General features: G+C 38.8%; 1 protein-coding gene across 11 annotated transcripts in view; it reads right to left on the reverse strand.

Moving 5' to 3' along the window:
- The window catches only part of Stau2 (staufen double-stranded RNA binding protein 2), a 326027-nt gene that overhangs the window by 243191 nt on the left and 63912 nt on the right, over positions 1 to 18924 (reverse strand). For all 11 annotated transcript variants that reach the window (XM_045143113.1, XM_045143112.1, XM_045143108.1 and 8 more), the window contains one exon: positions 11981 to 12140. In XM_045143113.1, coding sequence (XP_044999048.1) covers positions 11981 to 12140 — 160 coding nt within the window. The remainder of the gene's footprint in view (positions 1 to 11980; positions 12141 to 18924) is intronic.

An 18924-nucleotide genomic window follows, 5' to 3' on the forward strand; every position in this document is an offset into this window, starting at 1 on the left:
GGACATACTTCCAAAACTGCTAATCCACAAAATTGGACAATATGGAAGAAATAGATGGATTCCTGACCCTATACCACTTATCAAAACCAAACTCAGAGCAGATTATTCTCCTAAACAAACCTATCGAGATTGAAAAGGTAATAAAAAAAAAAACTCCCAAAAAAGAAAAGTCAAGGACCAGATGGCTTCTCAGCCAAATTCTACCAATCCTTTATTAAAGAACTGAGACCAATTGTAATCAAACTTTTTCACATAATCAGAGAGCAGGGAATGCTCCCCAACTTCTTTGATGAGGCTAGCATCACCCTAATATCAAAAACAGACATACAATAAGAAAAGCTTATAGGCCTATATTCCTGATGTATGTAGATACAAAGATCCTGAACAAAATCCTCACAAACCAAATTCAACAACACATCAAATGCATTAAAATAAAAACTAGACCCACATATCTCACTTTGAACAAGTAGGCTACATCCCAGGGATGCATGGATGATTCAACATAGGGAAATACACCACATAAATAAACTTAATCACAAGAACTACATGATCATCTCAATTAATGCAAAGAAAGCCTTTGACAAAATACAGCATCATGGGCTGGAGAGATGGCTTAGCGGTTAAGTGCTTGCCTGTGAAGCCTAAGGACCCCGGTTCGAGGCTCGGTTCCCCAGGTCCCACGTTAGCCAGATGCACAAGGGGGCGCACGCATCTGGAGTTCGTTTGCAGAGGCTGGAAGCCCTGGCGCACCCATTCTCTCTCTCTCCCTCTATCTGTCTTTCTCTCTGTGTCTGTCGCTCTCAAATAAATAAATAAATAATTTTAAAAAAAATACAGTATCACTTCATGATCAAAACGCCAGAAAGGATAGGCATGGGGGGCTTATATCTCATCACAATAAAGGCTATATACAAAGCACCTAAAGCCCAAATACTTAATGGGGAAACACTCAAGGAGTTCCCATTGAAGTTGGAAACAAGACAGAAATGCTCACCACTGCTCTTTTCTAGCCCAAATGATAAGACAAGAGAAAGAGATAAAAGGGATTCAAATTGGAAAGGAAGAAGTCAATTTAGCCCTATTTGCAGATGACATGATCCTATACATGAGTGATATCTCAAAACTCCTAAAGGTTATTAATTCCTTCAGTGAAGGGGCAGGATACAAAATCAATGTACAAAAATCAGTAGCCTTTCAATATGCAAAATACAAATATACAGAGAAAGAAATCAGCAAGGCTGTCCCATTTTCAGTAGCAATAAAAAAATTAAATACCTTGAAATACACTAACCAAGATGTTAAAGACCTCCATAATAAATACATTAAAAATCCAAGAAAGAAATTGAGGAGGACATGAGAAGATGGGAAGACCTCCCATGCTCCTGGATAGGTAGAATATTGTGAAAATGTCAATTTTGCCAGAAGTAATATACAGATTTAATGCAATACCAATGAAAATTCCAGCATCATTCTTCACAATAGAAAAAAACTATACCAAAATTCATATGGAATGGCAGCAGGTGTCACATATCCAAACATATCCTCAGGGAAAAAAAAAAAAAAAATCACCTTTAGAAGTACCACTATACCTGATCTAAAGCTATATTACAAAGCCATAGTAACAAAAATACCATGATGCTGGCATAAAAACAGAAATATAGACCAATAGAACAGAACTAAATGCCTAGACTTTATGTCAAGTAACTATAACTACTTGATCTTTGATAAAGGTGCCAATAACGTAGACTGGAGAAAAGACAGCATCTTCACCAAATGGTGCTGGAAAAATTAAATGACCATAGGTAGTAAAATGAAACTAAGGCTTGGGAGGTGGCTTAGCGGTTAAGCCAAAGAGATGGCCTGTGAAGCCAAAGGACCCAGGTTCAATTCCTCAGACCCACGTAAGCCAGATACACAAGGGGCATATGCATTTGGAATTCGTTTGCAGTGGCTAGATGCCTTGACGTGCCCATTCTCTCTCCCCTCTCCCTCTCCCTCCCCCCCTCCTCTCTCTCTTCTATGTCTCTCACTCTCTGCTTGCAAATAAATAAATAAATAAAAAGAAAAATGAAACTAGACCTATATATCTCTCCATATACAAAAATCAAGTCCAAATGGATTAAAGACCTCAATGTAAGACCTGAAACTCTTCTCCTAGTGGAAGAAAAAATAGGAGGAACTCTCCATGATATAATAGTGAGGAAAGACTTCCTGAACAAAACTCCAGTAGCCCAGAAAATTTAACAAGCACTCAACCAATAGTATCTCATGAAGCTAAAAAGGTTTTGCACAGACAAATACACCATAATCAGAGCCAAGAGCCTACCCAAAGAATAGGAGAAAATCTTCTCCAGCCATACTACTGACAGAGGCCTAATATCTAGAATCTACAAAGAATTCAAAAGACTAAACAATAAAAAAAAATATAACAACCCACTCCAAAAATGGGGCAGAGAACTGAATATGGAGTTCTCAGAGGAAGACATACAAATGGCTAACACACACTTAAGAAAATGCTCAACATCCCTAACCATTAGGGAAATGCAAATTAAAACAACTATGAGATTCCACCTTACTCCAGTAAGGATGGCAATCATTAAAAAGTCAAATGACAACAAATGTTGACAAGGATGTGTAGAAAGAAGAATCCTTATTCACTGTTGGTGGGAATGTAAATTTGTACAACCACTATGAAAATCAATATGGAGATTCCTGAAAAGGATGAATATAGAGCTACCAACATACCCAGTTATTCCCTTACTGAGCAATTATCCTAAATGCTCCATGTTTCACTATAGAAATATTTGCTATACTATGTTTATAGCTGCTCAATTCATAATGGCTAAGAACTGGAATCAACCCAGATGCCCATCATTGGATAAGTGGATAACAAAGTTGTGGTACATTTATACAATGGAATTCTACTCAGCAGTAAGAACAAAATGATAGTATGAAATTTGCAGAAAAATAGAAAGACTTGGAAGAGATCATACTCAGCAAACTCACACAATCACAGAAAGATAAACATGGTGTGGGCTCAGTCATCTGTGGTTCCTAACTTGGACCAGCTTGAGTTGCTAACACAGCTCACAAGGTAACGCAAGGCCCAAACAACAGGGAAGGAAGGGTTGGGGGGGCGGGGGGAGGAAAAACAAACACAAACCTAAATCTAAAAGGAACTGGTACCAGAGGAACCTTTATCCTCGGAAACAGACTAAAAGATGTAACCCTCAACAGGAGTAAGGAAGGAGCACTTGAAAAGCAGGGCCCTGGAGAGGGTAGGATGAAGCCTAAGCTTAGAAAATATTTTTGTCTTTGGCCTGTAACTCCCAGTACCAGAAATCAGTTGTTATCCATAATGAGCTGTTGATCAGAAAGACCTACAAGGTCCCCATAAAAAGATAGGCTTCTGTCAAAACACTGGGTTACCCACCTGAGACAAAAAGTAAGACCCTATTGTTGAAGACATCATGTGCTGCTGACACAGAGCATGAAGAGACCTGGCTGGAATCCAGAAGAGAGCCAGTTCACAGACAGCCCATCTAGTGCAAGAAAGTGCTACACGAGCTACTGGGGGAAAGTGGCTAACAACATTCTGAACAACCAGAGGTTTAGGCTACTCAGAAGCAAATACGGTGACAGGAATTTCATGCCAGTACAATAGAGGCACACAGCCTCCGTGGGATTGGCTAAGCTCAGTGAGAAGGAATCCATACCTGGAATTGAGAACCTCATCAAAATCCTATGGAGACAAAGTTTATGCTCTCCAGTGTCAAGCTCTACTAGTCTGTGGCTAAAAGAGGGGTTACATACACCAAATTCTCCCTAAACTAATAATAATCCCATTTAAACTATGCTGACTTCACTCTCTGTTGGAGAATCCGTTTTTCTTTTTCAAAAGATACTGAGACCCAAGGAGATAAACTAACCCTCACAGTTCAGCCAAGCCACAGAAAAATTGGGGAGACAAGCAAGAGTGTTGTTGCCATGGGGAACCTGACAATCAGTGCCAGGGTGAAGAAAACATACCTTGAGGAGACTCAACACTTACTTGAGCAGAGATCCAGAGGCTTCTAAGCGTTCATCACTTAAGTAGACTTAAAACTCATCCACCACAGCTCAGAGAATTTTGCAGAAGAGGGAGTGGAAAGATTGTAAGAGCCACAGGTTGAGACATTATGCCAACAGGCATTGCCTTCCCCCAAAAAACTGACTGCTGCTCCCACAATGCATCATCCTCAACCCCATGGGGAATACCTGAAACTGAGGACAGTCCCTAGCAGTATGGGAGCAGGGATGAAGAAACAGGAGGTACTAACACATGATGTATACCTACAAAATATGTTGTTAATAATAATAAATAAATAAAATGTAAAGATACGTAAAATATGCTCATCATAGTATTTAAATAGAAAAATCTCCTAAAATTTGAAAGTAAAGCTATAGGGATCAAAAGATGGCTCAGTGATTAATGGCAATTGCTTGCAAAGCATGCCAGCCCTGGTTCAATTCCCCAGGACCCACTTGTAAAGCCAGATGCAACAAAGTGGCACATCATCTTGAGTTCATTTGCAGCAATAAAATACCCCCACACACTCACATTCATATTCTCTTGCTTTGCTTGTAAATAAACAAAAAAAAAGGTCTTTTTAACAAAAAGTAAGACTACAGTGTATTTTTTATAGTGATATTAGGAACTGGTCTTTGAAACGAAAACCAGGAGTAGAAAGTACAAACTGTTATGAAAAGGCTTTACCTGTATGGGCTCCATCTACATCTCTAGCTAGGCTGACCCAAACTCAGCCCACACACATCTTCTTTCCTACCACTAGAACCCATCTCTAGCTAAGAGATGAGAGGTGGAGCAAGTTACATACAGATGATCATCACCTAGAGTTCCTCAGGTATCATAGGCTATACAGTTGGCACTGCCACCTACACTGGCACTTGCCTTACTCCCAGCTACACCACAGGGTAAAAGGAAGTGTCTGAGCCCAGGCATTTGTGCCAGCCTATCATAAGACATCTCTTTTAAAAAGGGGGTAAGGTCCAAAAAAAAAAAAAAAAAATGCCGGGCATGGTGGCACATGCCTTTAATCCCAGCACTCGTGAGGCAGAGGTAGGAGGATCGCCATGAGTTCAAGGCCACCCTGAGACTCCATAGTGAATTCCTGGTCAGCCTGGCTAGAGTGAGACCCTACCTCAAAAAAACACAAAAAAGGGGGGGGGGTTGGAGGTAAGGTGCTGGAGAGATGGCTCAGTGATTAAAAGTACTTGCTAAATTTGATGGCCTAGGTTCACAAAGTAGAGCATGCATCTGGAGTGTGTTTGCAGTGTCAAGAGGTCCTCGCATGTCCATGCTCTCCTGCGTGCGTGCGTGCATGCATGTGTGCTCTCTCTCTCTCTCTCTCATAAATTCATACATATGACAAAAAATATTAAAAAGAACCTGAACCTGAACATGGTGTGACAGATGAGTTCATGGTCAGCCTAGGGCTACAGGGTGAGTTCCAGGTTAGCCTGGGCTACAATGAGACACTACCTCAAAAATTCAATAAAATAAAATAAAATGGATAGTGACTCAGAAGATGACTCAGCGGGTAAAATGCTGGCCTCTCAAATTCAATCCCAAGCCCCAGTAAAATGCAGAAGCCATAGTGGGTTTCTGTACCCTAAGCAAGCTAACCCTGATAGCAAGAAAAGAGACAGAATTCCCCAAGTGTGAGGCCTACAGAGCAAAGAACAGCAAAGCAGAATACAGAGTGAGAACTCCTGCCTCAGGGGAAGACTCTCCTCAAAGTTGCTCCCCCGATCTCCATATACACACCAAGATTTTCACGGCATGAGTGTGTGTGCGCGCACAGATATAATGTTTTTGTTTTTCTTCATTTATGGGTTAGACATTCTAAGCAATGCCTGAAGTCATGTGTTTAATCCACAACCTTAAAAAATTATAAAATCAGTGAACAGAACAGGAATCCAGGAGTCTATACTGATAAATAAGCAGGCAAAATAATGAGGGAAAAGAAAAACTTGTTACCTTGGGTCAACTAATAAATATAAATAAAATACTGGAATCCCCCCCCAAAAAAAAAATGTTTGGCAAATATCAGGGTCATAAGTTATTCAGACAATTATCAGTAGATGCTAAATTTGGTAGGCGAAAGAAAATTTGATGAGAAACAGACTATTTACATATATTTATAGTTTCAAAATGTTACCTTAGAAAATGTTTATTTACCATTGAGTGACAAGACACAATCTTTTCACTTTATAGTAGAGAAATCTGACAAGCATTCTCTTCATCATAGGGCCAAAGTCCTTACTAATGGAAGAAATCAGTACCAATATGAAACACTGAGATGAGTTATTTCTGTGGTATTCAAAGTGCAAAAACCATGAGAAAATACCAGACACAGATAAACTTAACCAAGGAACACTGACAAACTGTGTGGTGTGTGTGCTTATCACAAATGTCAAGGTCATAAAAGATTAAGAAAGACTAAGCATTCCAGATTAAAGTGGAATGAAGAAAAATGGTTCACATAATCATAATTAGTTCCTGGACCTTTAAAGGATGTTCTTGGGGGCTGGGGAGATTGCTTAGTGGTTAAGGTGCTTGCCAGCAAAGCCAAAGGACCCAGATTCAATTCCCCAGAACCCACGTAGAGCCAGATGCACAAAGTGGTGTGTGCATCTGGAGGAGGGAAAGAGGGAGGGAGGAAGGGAGGGAAGGAAGGAAGGAAAACATTGAGCCAGACATCATGACTCACACCTACAATCCTAGCACTCGGGAAGCAGAAAGATTGCCCTGAGTTCCAAGCCAGCCTGGGCCACATCTGTCTCAGAGAGGGAAGGAGAGAAGGAGGGGAAAAAAAGACTCATTGAAACACCACACAATAATAGGAAATCACATTTATAACTCATTCCCAAATGACTCAAAACTGCTAACAAAAAGGCATATGGGTGAAAGGTATACTGGAGCTATTTCTACAAATTTTATATAAATCTGAAATTACTTCCAAAGTTATAAAACAAAAGGAATGAGAAGGCAAACAGTTCTATAATCTAGTCCTAATTAACTGGCAAATCAACTACTAGCGAGGGAGCTGAACTCTCTGGGCTGTCGCTGAGTCCCATAGACTCACTGCATAGTCAGAGCTGGATCTCTACTGCTAGAAAGGCTCCTCATTAGTCATTTGGTTTACACAAAGGTGCCAAATGGACCTTTGTTTTGGTTTTTTTAAGTAGGGTCTCACTGTAGTCCAGGCTGCCCTGGAATTCCAAATGGCCTCGAAGTCATAGCAAGGCTCCTACCTCTGCCTCCCAAGTGCTGGGATTAAAGGTGTGTGCCACCACATCCAGCCCTGGACTATCTTTCAGTAGATGTGTTCAGCTGACTACATGTCCATCTATTTAAAAGACTACAAATCTCAAGTTTCATCTACCATAACACATGAAATTTGACTTCTGGTAGACTCTAGGTCTTAATTAGGAAGACAAAATACTAAAGCTTCTAAGAATAATGTGAAGTTATCCACCTAACCTTCAAAGAGAATTCAAATAGTATATTAAAAAGCATCAACTATAAAAGACTAATAAATTTGCTTTCATTAAGATAAACTTTTTCACAGCTGGAGAGATAGTGTAGTGGTTAAGATGCTTGCCTATGAAGCCTAAGGTCCTAGATTCAATTCACCAGTACCCACCTAAGTCAGATGCACAAGGTAGAGTATGTCTGGAGTTCACTTGCAATGGTTAGAGGCCCTGGCCCACCCCATCCCCCCACCCCCTGCTTCTCTCTCTCTCAAATAAATAAACACAAAAATCTTTTCTACTCCTCAAATAAGGAATATGAAAGGATATCTGTAACACACATATCTAAAAAATGATATGAATAAAGAATATATAAGAAGCCCACAAGTCAATAATAAATAGAAAATAAATTCTAAAACAATGTAGGTTTTTTTTTAATAGGGAAGAAATGCCAACTAGCACTTAACAACAGAGGCAACCCTAATGGTAACAGGCAAATGGCACTATCAACAGACACATGATGTTTCAGGCACCTTCCTAGTCACCAGGGAAATGGAAATTAAAACTACACTGAACTACCACCAAAATACCCAGCACGTAATAGCCAACATTTTCAAAGCTGAAACTGAAAATATTAACAAGAACGTTGAAAGCTCCCATAAACTGCTGATGGGAGATACATTGATAGGTACTTGACACTATGAATTAATACTGAGAACATGATAATTTATGGCCCAACAATTCCAATCCCAGGTACATTGCCAACAGAAATGTGCATGTGCAAGAATATTCATAGCTGTATTTTTTTTCAATAACCCCAAACTGAAAATAAGCCAAGTTACAGTCTATTTATACAATGAATAACAATGAAATATAGCTTTAAACACACATACTAGTGTGAAAAAAATAAACTATCAAAGAGCAGAACATAAGTCCAAAAACATGCACAACTAATGAGTCAGAATTCAGAGTGGCAGTGTCCACTGGACTTGCTTTGCCCACAGAAGGAAACAGGCAGGAGAGATACTTTTGAGGCAATGGTAAAGCATTTCACAGCATAAAGCTTTATCAAGCTATACACTATAATTTGTACAGTTCCATGGTATAATACTGTATTTTAAAAGCTTGCCAAAATAATCTATTCCTTTTTGTCAGCATGCTACAATAGTGGAAATACATCTTCACTGGGTTTTCAGGCTTTCCTGTTCTCTTGCTTTAACTCTTGCTGATATTTCCTGCTAGAGTCACCTATAGCAGAAGACCCAGAGTTCAGTGCACAACTGCTCCTGTTTACATGAAATGTCTGAAGAATCACTGCACTGCACTCCCAATGCCACTGCCACCAGTCCTATAGGGAAACACACAGAGCATTAAACACATGGTTTTCTTTATTAACCAACTATGGCAATGATCACCTTGCTTCTAGTATCTTCTGCCTGCCATTCATGTGTCAAACTCAATAACCTAAAGTGCTATGTTTAAATCCATCATCCACTTTCTAGCAAATATTTAGTCCTCCAAACTACAGAAAATAAATCTGATAAAAATAAAGCTGGTATTTGAATCTTCCAAACCATTCACGCCCTATCTACATCTTTAGTCTTATTTCCTACTAGTCACTTGTATACACTAATTAAAAATCATCACAAATCAGCTGGGTGTGGTGGTACACGCCTTTAATCCCAGCACCCGGGGGGGGGGGGGGCAGACGTAGGAGGATCACCATGAGTTCAAGGCCACCCTGAGACTACATAGTGAAATCCAGGTCAGCCTGAGCTAGAGTGAGACCCTATCTCAAAAGTAAAAAAAAATAAAAATAAATTTTAAAAAACAAACAAAAAAAATCATCACAAATCCTTTTCGTTTTTACCAAACCCCTTGTCCAGATTCCTGTTCCCATGCCGTTTTTCACCACACTATTCCTTCAACCTAGAATATTCTTTCCTCCATACTTGGCTATTCTTCAATCAAGGTTCATATCTTATTTCAGTCCATGTGATCATTAACTATAATAGTAACAGCTTTTATTACTCACTTGGTACTTAATGTTTACCATCAAGTCAAGTCATATGTTCATGTATAAGGCTATAAAATCCTCACAAATACAGAAAAAAGTTTTATACCTCTTAAGTAAAAGCAAATGCTTAATAGTGTAGTACTTACTAATGATCAACCAGGAATGAAGTTTTAAAAATTACAAAAGGAGACCTTATCTCTTATCAATCTCAAACTAAACAAATTGCATTTCTTCTTTATTGGGGTAATATATTGACTTACGCTTACTTAATGAATAATGTAATGAGCTGAACAGAAGCAAAATGCCTGGTCTTTAGGAAACTCCTTGGGAAAACAGACTATGTCTACTGAGCACAGGTCAGAAAGAAGCTATGTGTATGATCTGAGGATGAGTATAGCAGACTGCAATGACACAACTATGGAGTGACTGTCAGTAGCAAGTGGTTTTTGTTTGGCTTTTTTTTCCTTACTCCATCATAAAAATGCCTAATAAGATACTAATATTGATCAGAAGAACCCGTTATTACCAAATGACCAAATGGCATGTCTCTTATGGGAGAAACCAACTACTCTCTAATAGGACTGGAGGCCTATTCCAACGGAGGGAATACATGCCTGGTACTGAAAACCTAATCAAAAGCCTATGGCAAGGGAGGTCATGAGCCCTAGGAGTTAAACACCTGCTCTTGTCTGACTAAATGCATATATTATGCTCACCAAACTGCCCTGTAAGCCCTTTTCTTTATGTTCATACCCATATATTAATGCTACTCTCACTTTTGGTTAGAGAAGCTTCTCTTTTCAGATGGCAGTGATGTTGGGATGACTCAGAAGGCAACATGATGCTGAGAAGAAGTGACAGAGGAGTGCTCAACACTGAAATATTTCTATCACACCTTCCAAGACTCAGGGTTCATTACAGAAGAGGTGGCAGAAAGAATATAAGAGACAAATACAATTGTTCAGAAAGAAACTGGCCTTGATACACACGACCTCACAATTCCTAGCACTGCCTTCACAAGACCCTCATAATAGGAGAAAATATGATGACATCAAAATAAGAGAGAGACTAACTGAGAGAAGGAGGGGATATGATGGAGAGTGGATTTGTGAAGGGAAAAGTGGGGGAGGAAATTATCATAGTTTATTGTCTATAACTATAGAAGTTGTCAATAAAAAAAGTTTAAAAAAGAATTTTTTATTAATAAGTTAACAAATGAATGAGTAAATAGATACATGAGTAAGACTAAACAATGGAAGCTCAGTAACTTGATGTTATCAATTAATGCACTGTCTAATACAAGATTGTCTCTTCCCAAAGATAATGGAACATTTAATGATAGTGGTAGTATATACAATCAAAATAACTTTTAAAAACTTTTTATGAGCTAAAAATTAAAACAGTCATCTATTTTAGCATTTTGCATGTTTAGTTTTTTTTTTTTTTACAGATTTTTATGTTTCTTAATAAACTTCAATATAAATGGTCTAAACTTGGCTATGCAGATTGTTCAGTTGGTTAAGTGCTTGCCTTAAAGCATAAGGACCTGTGTTCACTCCCAAAACCCACAGTAAAAACAGCAGGTGTGGTGGCCTATGTTTGTAATCCCAGCTGAAACAGCTGAATCTGTGGGGTGCACTGGCCAGCCAGCCTAGCCTAACTGGTGAGCTATAGGCCAAAGAAAGACCCTGCTCAAAAATGGTGAATGGAACATCTGAAGTTGTCCTCTGACCTTTTTCTGTACCCCCACAAACATATGAACAGTAAGAATACACACACACACACACACACACACACACACAAGTTCAAGGGTTGGAGAGAAGGCTTAGCAGTTAAGGTGCTTGCCTACAAAGCTAAAGGACCCTGGTTCGATTCCCCAAGACCCACAAAAGCCAAACCCACAATGTGACAGATGCATCTGGAGTTTGTTTGCAGTGGCTGAAGGCCCTGGCACACCCATATTCATTCTTTCTTTCTCTCTCTCTCAAATAAATAAAAATATTTTTTAAAAGTTCTACATTGAGTATCAGCCATTTATAAAATTTTACAGTAACAAGCAAAATATTAATAAGATGCCTAAGGGATCATGTTATAATTTTGTATTAAACTTAAAAAGGGCAACTTAATCGCTAATATTATATAATATAGATATTTTAAAAAGAGACCTTAATCATTTCTATCTTTACTTTAGCAGAATCATATTTCCTGTGCTTAATAGGCATGATGTGTCTTGACAGTATTTTTATAGATTTATAGTAAATGTTAAAAACAACTGTGATGACTTTGCTGCTCTGTCACCTTCTTCAGCTTTTGTGCGTGTTTGCACTACTAAAGTGTGACTATATGACTCACCTGCTACACAAATAACACAGAGAGACTATCACATCCTGCTCACAAGAAAACAGAAGGAAACAGCAGGTGCCATACCTGGATTGTTGTTAACGTTACTTTTGGGTGGTTTCTGAACAGGCTTGGGAAGCGTAGATTCAGTCAAAGCTTTATTAGCAACAGCTTGTTGGGCCTTCTTTATGCTGCTCCCTTCGGATTCCCATGTCTGCTCACCAAGACTCAGCTGCACTGAGAACATCTTAGGAAAACAGACAAAGAGAACATTACAAAAGTTTTCAGGAAAAGAAATTGGTCGTCTCAGAAAAAATAATTATGCCACAGAATCAGAATCTTGGCAGAAGTACCTCAGAGATCATTTGCCACAAAAACCCCATTCTACCTAGTAATACAGTTTTAAGAGACTGTACCAAGTTGTTCTTCCTGTCAAACAGCTAACAGCAGCTCTACCTAGATATTGCAAATAGATTTTTTTAAAAATCTGGCTGGAAAGATGGCTTAGCAGTTAAGAAACTTGCCTGCAAAGCCTAAGGACCAGTTTGATTCCTCAGTACCCATGTAAGCTAGATGCACAATGTGGCACATAAATCTGGAGTTTGTTTGCAATGGCTAGAGGTCCTGGGTAAATATGAAAAAATATCTTCCCACATTGTTCAGGTCATTTAAATGGTCCTCAGAAAAGTAAAGTAAAAACAGAACTATAAGAGAAGCCAAAAGTCCTTGACACAATACACTTTTATAAAATCTAATGTCTTAAGTGGTATATGTAACACAATGTAATAATTAATGTTTCCATCAACCCTACTAAACGCTTATGACCAAGAAACTCAATTCCCCCAATGAGCAACTTCTATCCATCTTAACCTCAAACATATTTCTCAAATCTTCCTCCCCTTCTGCCAGTGACACTACACTGGACCCAGCCTTTGCCATATTTACTTAGTTGTAATGACACCGAATGATTGCTGTTAATTCATCTTTCTGCCAGGAGCACTGCTATACACCTGTAACCCCAGCATTCATGAGGCTAACATTTTTCCATCAAAAAACAAATCTAAAATCCAAACAACTCCATTACCTTAATAAACCTTCAACTGTTACCATGGAAGACTGTTCAGTAGTTGAAGGTGCTTACAAAGTTCTACACAGACATTCTCATTTCACATCTTACAATCCATTCATACCCTATTTCCATATAAGCCTCCCCCAAAAAACTAAAAGGTCGAATTATAGGATAAGTAGACTTCTTACTGCTGTGCAATATTAACATAAAAGTATTTTTATTACAAAAAATAAAAATGTGCCAGGCATGGTAGAGCATGCCTTTAATCCCAGCACTCAAAAGACAAAGGTAGGAGGATCACCATGAGTTACAGGACACACTGAGACTACATGGTGGATTCCAGGTCAGCCTGACCTAGAGGAAGAACGTGCCTTGAAAATAAATAAATAAATAAATAAATAAATAAATAAATAAATAAATAAATAAATAAATAAGTATCTTTGCAAGCTGGAGAGATGGCTTAGCAGTTAAGCGCTTGCCTGTGAAGCCGAAGGACACCGGTTCGAGGCTCAATTCCCCAGGACCCACGTTAGCCAGAAGCACAAGGGGGTGCACGTGTCTGGAGTTCGTTTGCAGTGGCTGGAGGCCCTGGCATGCCCATTCTCATTCCCTCTCCCTCTCTCTCTCTCTCTCTCTCTATTGCTCTCAACTAAATAAATAAAAATGAACAAAAATTTTTTAAAAAAAATACATATCTTTGCAAAAGGTGATAAGGTAGAAAATAACTTAATCCAATTAGAATAAAGTTAGAATTATCAATATTCCTAGCAACTAACATTCTATACTTCCAGATATGACCCAATGAAAAAACTATCTATCAACAACTATGTTCTATTCTTGGCTAATCATTTCTATCCTGAATCTAGTCATGGAAGAAACAATTAGATTTTGATTATTGGATATTCAATAAGACAACCAGCCTAGACTCCAGAGTGACAGTGCCATAAAAGGAAAAAATTTTAAAGATTTAACAGATATGAAAAATATGATAAAGTAAAATATATGATCCTTGTTTCAATTTGTAATGTGAACTAAGAAAGAGAAATACATTTACTGAATAACTGCAGAAACTTGATCATGGACTATACTTAAATGTATCCCCCAAAAGTTTCTGTGTTGGAAATGTAATATCTAATGCAATGGTGGTGACAGGCATTTAAGGGGAGTAAATCAGCCAGGCATGGAGGCGCACACTTTTAATCCCAGCACTCGGGAGGCAGAGGTAGGAGGATTGCCATGAGTTCAAGGCCACCCTGAGACTACACAGTGAATTCCACGTCAACCTGAGCTACAGTGAGACCCTACCTCAAAAAAATTTTTTTAAAAGGAGTAAGTCATAGGGTTCTGCTCTCATAGACGTATTATCATCACAGAAGTGGATTCTTATAGAGAGATTGGACTTGCTACAAGATCAAGTTCAGCAGTCTTACTATCAATCACTTGCCCACCTGGCTCCATCTATGGGATGACACAGCAAGAAGGCTCCTGCCACATACAATCTCTCAATCTAAGACTTCCCACCTTCTGACCTAAATAGTCTTTTCTTTATAAATTACTCAGTCTCTGGCTTTCAGTTGCAGCAGGAGCAGACTAAGAAAAACTATATACTAAATAGTGTATCTAGTGAAGATTAGTTCTTGAATAGTGGTAGCATTGTAGTTACACAAGTCTTTAGTCTTAGAAGATTGATATATACAAGTGTTGAAATATAAATTGTTATCATTGCTGAAATTTTCTTAAGGAAAAGGTAAAGGCCTCTATAGAGAAAGCAAGACATAAAGTAACATGACATATGTTGATTAGTGAATCTAAAAGATACATAAATTCCACACTCTTCAACTTTCCTGTAGGATTGCAATTGTTCAAAATGCAATTAGAAAATATCATCATTTAAAATGCAAAATATGCACACACCTATTAGAAGTTACTATCTTGTTGAAATTATAGTTTCACTACTTTTAATCTGATTTTAATTCTTCAAAGTTTTGGTATTTAGCAAAACAGTGTGTCAAAAGATGAGAAAATTTAAAGACTGTACATTATACAATATATATCTGACCTATATGTAACATATATCTCACACAGTATATAATATATCTCATACACTCAAAAACAGAAGCTCTAATATGAATACTAGATCTTGAGATTCTGATGTCTCCAAGCCTCTCCTCTCCTAAAGAATAATCACATACATCCACTGCACACTGGCTATTTCCATAAAGTACAAAGAAACACAATCACATCAAATATCATCTCTTCCACTCCACCTCCCCCACCATCAGTTCACACTATAGAATGTTCCATTCATTATTCTCCCAACAGTTCCAGTTCAAAAGCTCAATAGATGCTTTATGTCTCCCTATTTAATAGAGCTACTCAAAAAATCTGCCAAGCAGGTGGCCATTCAGGAAATAAAGGAACAGACTTTAGTAACAACACACAAGAAACATGTCCTATTATAGTCTAAATGTTTGTGTGTCGTTGTCCCCCAACACACATAAGAAATCTTATATTGAAGCCCTATCCCTAAACATGACAGAATTTGGGAAAGACTATAAAGCAGTAACCAGGTTTAAATAAGGTTATGAGAGTTGGTCTCCATGATAGGATTAACCTCATACAAAGAGAAAAATCCAGACCTCTCCATCTTCCTCTACTGTACTCAGGGCATGGCAAGAAGACAGTACCTGTGAGTTAGAATGAGCCCAGAAACCAGATGAGTGAGCACCCAAATCAGGATACTCCCCATGTGCCAGAACTTTGAGAAACAGATTTCTGTGAAGTTGTCTAGTCAGTGGTATTTTGTTAAAGTAGCTTGAGCTAAACCATGGTCCTTAAAAAACTGTTTGGAGGGCTGGAGAGATGGCTTAGCGGTTAAGCACTTGCCTGTGAAGCCTAAGGACCCTGGTTCGAGGCTCGGTTCCCCAGGTCCCACGTTAGCCAGATGCACAAGGGGGCGCACGCGTCTGGAGTTCGTTTGCAGTGGCTGGAGGCCCTGGCGTGCCCATTCTCTCTCTCTCCCTCTATCTGTCTTTCTCTGTGTCTGTCACTCTCAAATAAATAAATAAATTTAAAAGAAAAGAAACTGTTTGGAGCTGGGCATGGTGGCACATGCCTTTAATCCCAGCACTTAGGGAGGCAGAGGTAGAAGGATCGGGAGGCAGAGGTTGGAGGACTGCTGTGAGTTCAAATCCATCCTGAGATTACATAGTGAATTCCAGGTCAGCCTGATCTAAAGTGAGACCCTACCTTGAAAAACAAAAACAAATAATAATAATAATAAACAGTTTGGAAAGCTCCCTCAACAGAAGAGAGAAAAGGAGACAGAAAACATTTACATAAATACACCTGAAAACTTTCCAAATTTGATGAAAGATATGAAACTATATATCCAACAAGCTCAAATAAATTCCAAGCAAGATCCTCAGAAAAACCCATGCCGATAAACATTATAAAACATTAAACAGATTAAACAATGAGTACCTCTCAACAAGCAGGCAGAGATACTTGGGGAGGGAAAGAATCTGATTGGTACAGTTATTACCTTATAATATTAATTTACGTCCATCTTTCAGGGACTAAGAGGAGGACTCAGTAAAGTACTGGCCACTTAAGCATGAGGGCCAAACTTTGCATCTCTAGGAGCATCTATAATCAGGGCTGCAACAGCAGAGATAGGAGGATGCCTGGGGCTTGCTGAAATCACAGGAGCTCCAGGTTCAGACACGTAACTAACTAACTAACTCTCTCTCTCCAAAGAGAAGAAACTCTACTTCTCATCAAGAAATACAAAGAAACAGCAAAGAATGGCCTATCCAGAGGAAGGAAAACTGATAGAAAATCTTCCCGAGAAAGCCCAGACATGAGACATACCAAACCAAATGTCTTATAAATGCTCCAAGACTGAAGGAAATTATACACTAAAATTAGGGGTTAGAGAGATGGGGCAGTGATTAAAGGTGGTTGCTTGCAAAGCCTGAGGGCCTGGGATTCCCCAGCACCCACATAAAGCCAGATACAAAGCAACACCTGCGTCTGCAGTTCATTTGCAGCAACAAGAAACCCTGGCATTTCCATACACATACACACACACACTTGAAATTCTGAAGCTGAGGGCTAAAAGATGGTTTAGTGGTTAAAGTGTTTGTCTGCGAAGCCCAAGGACCCATGTTCAACTCTCCAGATCCCATATTAGCCAGACACACAAAGGTGAGGCAAGTAAAAGATCACACATGCCCATTAGGTAACACAATCATCTGGAGTCCAACTGCAGTGATTGAGGCCCTGATGCACCAATTCTCTCTCTCTCTCTCTCTCCCCCCCCCTCTCAAAAAGGAAGAAATAAATTGTTAAGCTGAAAATAACAATAATGAAAATTGAAAAAGTCACTACAAAAGTTCAATAGCAGGGGCTGGAGAGATGTCTCAGCAATTAAAGGCATTTGCTTGCAAAGTCTACACCCCCAGTTCAATTCCCCATGTAAAGTCAAATGCATCTAGAGCTCATTTGCAACAGCTGTAGGCCCTGTTTTGCTCACTCGCACTCACACTCTCTCTCAAATAACTAAACATTTAAAAAAAAAAATTCAACAGCAGATAACAAACAGAAAAGACTGGAAAAAAAAAATCAGTGACCTTGACTACAAGCCAATTTTGGAATTACGGAGTCTGGGCACCAAAAAGGAGGAGGAGGAGAAAGAGAAGAAGGAGGGGGAGGAGGAGAAGAAGAAAAAAATAGAAGAAAAAAAATAAAACATGGTATGGTGATACATATCTGTAATACAAACACTTGGTAAGAAGAGACAGAAGGATTGATCAGTGCAAGTTTGAAGCCAGCCAGGGTTATACATCAAGACCCTGTCTCAAACAAGGGAGGGAGGGAGAACAAACAAAAGCAAATCTGACAGAATCTAAGAATTCTAGAGTATCAGCAAGTGAACCATCATTCTCATTATCAGTTTCACAAGAAATAGAGAAAAAGAGGCAGAAACATTTGAAGAAATATCACTGAAAACTTTATATTTTATAACTTTAATTAAAGACATGAACCTAGGGCTGGAGGGATGGCTTAGCGGTTAAGCACTTGCCTGTGAAGCCTAAGGACCCCAGTTTGAGGCTCGATTCCCCAGGACCTACATCAGCCAGATGCACAAGGGGGCGCATGCATCTGGAGTTCATTTGCAATGGCTGGAAGCCCTGACATGCCCATTCTCTCTCTTTCTCTCTCTCTCTCTCTGCCTCCTTCTCTCTCTCTGTCACTCTCAAATAAATAAAATAAGAATGAACAAAAAAAAAAAGATATGAACCTATATATCCAAGAACCTCAACAAATTTCAATCAAAATGATTTATAAGATATAGTAGAATAGAACCAGTGAAAGACAAAGAAAAATATTGTATCAAAAAAAAAAAGTCAGGCATGTTGGCATAAACCTGTAACCCCAGCACTCTGGAGCTGAGGCAGGAGGATCAACATTTAAAGACAGCCTAGGCTATATAGAAAGACCTCTATCTCCAAAGAAAGGGAAGACAACTTTGTACAGCTCAAATATCTCTGGTCTGCCATAAGTATTCACCCAACTGATGAAATTAATCTTTGTACAATAAACCCTACAAACCAATTCCACACTATGGATCAACTACCAAGTGTGTTGATACACTCAGAAGGCTGACGCAGGAGGACTGCCAATTCAAGACCAGACTAGGCTATAGAGAAAGACTCTACAAAAATTTAAAAAAAACCTCTACAAAATATGGAACATTTACAGAAAAAAATCCTTTGCCTAAGCAATGTCAAAGAACAATGGGGAGAGAGAGGGGGAAAGGAATATCAGCAAACAAAAAAAGAGATAAAACTGCCAAATATAATATGGGATCCTTGCTTGGATCCTGTGTAAACAAACCACTATATAAAGACATCTCTGAGTCAATAGGGATGAGGTAAATATGGACCTCTTATCACAT

This window comes from Jaculus jaculus, chromosome 2, assembly GCF_020740685.1.
Source record: "Jaculus jaculus isolate mJacJac1 chromosome 2, mJacJac1.mat.Y.cur, whole genome shotgun sequence".
NCBI lineage: Eukaryota > Metazoa > Chordata > Mammalia > Rodentia > Dipodidae > Jaculus > Jaculus jaculus.